General features: G+C 39.1%; 1 gene segment (V, D, J or C); it reads left to right on the top strand.

The window, feature by feature from the left end:
- The first annotated feature begins 2637 nt into the window (after positions 1-2637).
- Positions 2638-3299, top strand: LOC116876848. The segment is given in 2 exon segments: positions 2638-2680; positions 2791-3299. Coding segments are annotated over 2 exon segments (552 nt in total).
- Positions 3300-6000: the final 2701 nt, after the last annotated feature.

The raw sequence follows: 6000 nt of genomic DNA, 5'->3' as shown, positions 1-6000 counted from the left end.
TCACACAGACATGGAAATCCTAAAGATAATAAAGGCAATAGGAAGCTTATATGAGCTAAGGAGAGAGGCAAGATCTGAGAACAAAAAGGGGCCAGGAGCAGGAGAGTGAGAAGAAATGTTTGGAAGAACAAGATTGCCCAGTTATGCAGATGATTCCTTAGGTAAAGTGGAGTGAGTCCCTGTTAATAGCTGTCTTGCTGCCACAGGCACACCTTTCCAGGGTAAATTTCTGCCATTCAGGGAGAGGCAGAAGTTTTCCTGCATTTGCTGGGTTTTGATGATTTTAACTCAAAATAATCTTCATGCCACTGTGGCTCATCAGGGGAAGCCAGCACTGGTCCCCACTCTTTTCACCTGTAATTGATTAAGCTTCTGTGATTCCATAGCAAAGGGTGATTCCCCAGCATGCTACTTATGACTTGGTTTTAATAATGGGTTAGTCATCTCCCAAGATAAATGATTTTTTTTAAACTTTTTCCAACACAAAGTGTTATAAAGGCATAGGTTGAAGTTAAAAGAACAACATTTTATGCACAGTCCTCTCATCAAAATATATCAATGACTTTCCTCTTTTGGGATTTCCAAGCTTGTCTAGTTCACTAAGAGTTGACTCTCAGCCCGCTGAGGCATACAGAAATACTCTTCTTAGGTGGATGGACAAGACAGTAACGGACCTCCAGGTCAGTCATGGTGATTGAATTGAGAAGTTGTTTTGACTACTATGTTTGCTGAATCAGAATTGGTTATTTTCTTCTTAATTCTTTTACTAATTACATACATTTTCAGAAAAAGGACTATAAGAATTTTTAGAATTAAAATATTATTTAACAAAGCCTTTCTTATTTTTCAATAATAATAAAAATACAACTTGAAAACATCAAAAGGATATATTATTGCCAGGCAAAGAATGTCCTTTATGTTCATTATCATTTTCAGTGTCATGATGTAATTTAACTTTCTAAAAGATATTTTTATGACAATCAAACATATAGAAACTCAGACATGAAAAAATTAAATTAACCCAGCCACCATCCAAAGGGGTAAGTAATATAGGATGGTACCTATTTTTGCAGGTATTCACAATAACTTTTTAAGGACCTGATAAATTTTCAAAACACAATGTTAACTAAATGGGTTAAGTGATAGAGGAGGTTGTTTAATTATTTTTGCAATTAAAAATATTCTCATAGATTAAAAAAATAAAAATAAAAATATTATCATAAAGACTTGAAGTATTATTCACAATAATAAGTTGACCACATAAAGAGAATAAAAATCAAATGTGCAAATCTTAATTAAAAATGTATATTTGCATATAAAATTGCAAGCTTGCTTATTTATGTTTAAAAATATGTGTGGTACACCTAGGTGGCTTAGTAAGTTAAGCTTTGGACTCTTAGTTTGGCTCAGATCTTGATCTCAGGGTTCTGGGCTTGAGCCCAGAGTCTAGTTCTGAGCTCAAGGTGGAATCTGCTTGAGATTCTCTCTCCCTGTCCTTCTCCCCCTTCCCCCATCCATTATCTTCCTCTCTCTCTCTCTCTCTTTCAAACAAATATATGAACAAATCTTTAAAAAATTATACATATGTAGGGAAAAATCAAGGTAAAAGTAAATGATAGGTGCCTGTGTTGTCATTTTTACAGTTCATTTTTTTCAGATTGTCTTTAAGGAAGTATGTTTCTTGTGTGTACTCTGTTATGTACCAGCTCTGTGTTTTTGCCTCAGTCACTTCTCTTTGTCACTATCCTCATTTGGGAAATGGAGATTAATCACAGCAGCTCTCTCATGAGGCTGCAGAGAGTAATAAATAAAATGATGTAAGAAAACATTTAGAACACTGCCTGACACATTGCAAGTCCACAACAGACATCAGAAGAATATTAATTATAAAGCTCATCCTTACTTATGTGACATAACATTCCTTTGCAAATGATCCTGCCTATGACATCATGCTCACAAGACTGTTGCAAGCCCCAGGGCAAGTAGAAGCTGGTTTCCAGAGACTGCTCTGACCCATGTATCCCCAGCAATTGTAGCCTAGTCCCTTCTCGGAGGCACTCAGATGATAAATGAAATTGCATTTCTTTCTCTGAGTCCTAATCTGCCCGGTGACATCTCAGTTAATTTTAAAAATGCTTATGCACAACTCACATTCAACAACATCTATGAGATAGTTCACTGCCTGTTGTTCTGTTGTGCTGTGTTAAAGAAGAGTTAAGGTCAGATTTCCCATCCCAGTCCCAGATCAACAGCAAGTCAGAGACAGACAGACATGGGGCTGAGCACAGCAGGCACATCCTCATGTTTCTGAGCAATGTTTCTGCAGTATGGGATCCCAGGGGGATGGCTGATGGGTGTGAGAATCATCCTGTCCTACCCCAGACAGACACATTCATACTAGAAATTTCCTAGCAGATACGGAATACTCTCACCCCATCTGCCCAGCAATGATGGGACACAGGAAGCCCCAGACTGCTCAGATCTGTGGCTGATCATGAACAACGTCAGGAAACTATCTAAGCCACCACTTCTGAGAAACCCAAACGAGCCCCGCCCTCCTGCCACTGACATGTCAAGTCCTGCCAACAGGGACCTCACTTCTTACCTTGTCACTGGGGAGCCAGCCAGGCCAATGGGATGCCACTTCTGGAAGCAGTCATCTTCTCCTGTCTCTGGGCCTGTGAGTTGTCCCCCAGGCACTTCAGTCTACAGGAGAAATTCAAGAAATTCTTTATTGTTGCCTTTTTCTGTATCATTTGTTCATGGGAATTTCTCTGCTTTGCGTTGCAGTTGGCCTCGGGCAGGTGAAGTTGGAGCAACCTGAAATATCAATTTCCAGAACAAGAGATGAGAATGCCCACATATTATGCAAGGTGTCCACTAAGGACTTTACCAATGCAGTCATACACTGGTACCGGCAGAAACCACATCAGGAGATAGAACATCTAGGATTGGTCCAGGCAATCTCTATTCAAGTTTCTTTAGGTGGGAAGAAAAACAAACTTGAAGCAACTAAAAATGCTATTACTTCTACTTCAACCTTGAAGGTAAATTTCTTAGAGCAAGAAGATGAGGCCATGTACTACTGTGCCTGCTGGAGGGGATCCACAGCATCAGAGTTGTTACGAAAAGCTACACAAGAACCATCTTCAGATCTGACCCACCCACATCCTTCTCAATATGGGCAACCACAAAGGCTGCATAGCTGGGTGTTTAGCCTAAGTCTCTCCCTCTGCTGTATTTCCCGATTTCTTCAGGAAGACATTATAGATTCTGCTCATACAGTGAGTTCCACATGATATCAGCAATGGTGGTACAAACATAAGCATTTTGATGCTATTTCCCATGAAATTCAGTTGCCTGGGAACTCTGAAAATAGAAGATGAATGGTTCAGAGAAAAATCCATTTATCTGTTAATTTACTGTAGAGAAAGAGACCCCCAGTACTTGAATGGCTCAAAATGAAGCCAGGAAGAGGTATATACTTTACATAAATATTTCCTGTTAATACTACTTTCTGATTTTATTCATAGGCATTACAGTTCTTCCGAGGTGCAATGATCTGTCAAATATAAGTAGTGTATGTCTTTCATTAGTGTCTGACACCATCCTGAAGGAATCTGACCATTAATTCCTGAATAATCAGCCATTTGGGGGCATAGGAGAGACCATTATCCTAGGTTTAATCCTGTATCATAGAGATAGAAGCAATACCTACTCCATATTCAGGGATCAATACTGGAACAAAACTAGGACTGCTCTATTGAAACAGGCCCCTGAACACATCAGGTGTCTCCAGTATGGTAGATACGCCTCTGACTTTGTTCTCCAGGGTTCTACAAAGAAAACTAAAGATCCTAAATCAGGGTCAGATGGTTGAAAAGAAAGATAATATGCACTCCTTATATCTCTAAATTAAAAAAAAAAAAGAAAGGAAGGCAATGTTCCTAATAAATCAATAAAACAAAAATAATTATTAAGAACCGAATTTGGTGATTATTAACTGAATGGTTGTGAGTTTTCAAGAACTCACAGTATAGTTTCACAGTATGGTGTATGAAACTTCAAAAGCTTCTCTTTCACCTTTTCAGACTCCACTCTCAAATCTAAAGGAAAAACCTTTACTTCACAAAAATTTGATATGTTTGGTAACATGGATATCTGATCACATAATTGTCACACCTGTCATTTACCTCTAGCTCCTAAGATCATGATGGCACCTTCATTGTCCATTTCTCATTCTAAGAATCAGGTGTGCTATCAAGTGCAGAGATGTTATGGGAGCAGAATGAATTCCTCCCACAGAGGTGTCAGCCCTTCCCAAGGGCAAACTCAGGATCTTCTGTCACATACCCTATCCATCGTGATTCCTGACTTTGGTGGGTCCCCAGCAGGAGGAACCTGAGGGTCTAGTTTCAGAAGGGCTTCACCACCTGTCCCAGTAGTGCAATTGCTGGGTCATAGGGTAGCTCTATTTTCAACTTTTTGAGGAAGCTCCATGCTGTTTTCCAGAGTGGCTGCACCAGCCTGCATTCCCACCAACAGTGTAGGAGGGTTCCCCTTTCTCTGCATCCTTGCCAGCATCTGTCATTTCTTGACTTGTTAACTTTAGCCATTCTGAATGGGGTGAGGTGGTATCTCCTGGTGGTTTTGATTTGTATTTCCCTAATGCCAAGTGATGTGGAGCACTTTTTCATGTGTCTGCTGGACATCTGGATGTCTTCTTTGCAGAAATGTCTGTTCATGTCCATGCCCATTTCTTGATTGGATTATTTGTTGTTGGGGTGTTGAGTTTGATAAGTTATTTATAGATTTTGGATATTAGCCCTTTATCTGATATCATTTGCAAATGTCTTCTCCCATTCTGTCAGTTGTCTTTTGGTTTTGCTGACTGTTTCCTTTGCTGTGCAGAAGGTTTTGATCTTGATGAAGTCCCAATAGTTCATTTTTGCCCTTGCTTCCCCTGCCTTTGGTGATGTTTTTAGGAAGAAAGTGCTGTGGCTGAGGTCAAAGAGGTTGCTGCCTGTGTTCTCCTCAAGGATTTTGATGGATTTCTTTCTCTCATTGAGGTCTTTCATCCTTTTGGAGTCTATTTTTGGGTGTGGTGTAAGGAAATGTTACAGTTTCCTTTTTCTGCATGTGGCTGTCTAATTTTCCCAACACCATTTGTTGAAGAGACTTTTTTCCATTGGCGATTCTTTCCTGCTTTGTTGAAGAGACTTTTTTCCATTGGATATTCTTTCCTGCTTTGTTGAAGATTAGTTGACCATAGAGTTGAGGGTCTATTTCTGGGCTCTCTATTCTGTTCCATTGATCTATGTGTCTGTTTTTGTGCCAGTACCGTATTGTCTTGATGATGACAGCTTTGTAATAGAGCTTGAAGTCTGGAATTGTGATACCACCAACTTTCGCTTTCTTTTTCAACATGCCTCTGGCTATTCGGGTTTTTTTCTGGTTCCATACAAATTTTAGGATTATTTGTTCTATTTATTTGAAGAAAATGGATGGGATTTTGATAGGGATTGCATTAAATGTGTAGATTGCTTTAGGTAGCATAGACATTTTCACAATATTTGTTCTTCCAATTCATGAGCATGGAACATTTTTCCATTTCTTTGTCTTCCTCAACTTCTTTCATAAGTACTTTATAGTTTTCTGAGTATAGATTCTTTGCCTCTTTGGTTAGGTTTATTCCTAGTTATCTTGTGGTTTTGGGTGCAATTGTAAATGGCATTGACTCCTTAATTTCTCTTTCTTCTGTCTTGTTGTTGGTGTAAAGAAATGCAACTGATTTCTGTGCATTGATTTTATATCCTGACATTTCTGAATTTCTGTACAAGTTCTGGAAGTTTTGGAGTGGAGCCTTTTGGGTTTTCCACATATGGTATCATATCATCTGCAAAGAGTGATAGCTTGACTTCTTCTTTGCCGATTTGGATGCCTTTAATTTCTTTTTGTTGTCTGATTGCTGAGGCTAGGACTTCTAGTACTATGTTGAAT

The sequence above is a fragment of the Lontra canadensis genome, unplaced genomic scaffold (genome assembly GCF_010015895.1).
Source record: "Lontra canadensis isolate GAN:19392208 unplaced genomic scaffold, GSC_riverotter_1.0 scaffold48, whole genome shotgun sequence".
Taxonomy (NCBI): domain Eukaryota; kingdom Metazoa; phylum Chordata; class Mammalia; order Carnivora; family Mustelidae; genus Lontra; species Lontra canadensis.
The sequence above is the reverse complement of the archived record's forward strand: the minus strand, read 5'-3'. Positions and strand labels throughout refer to the sequence as shown.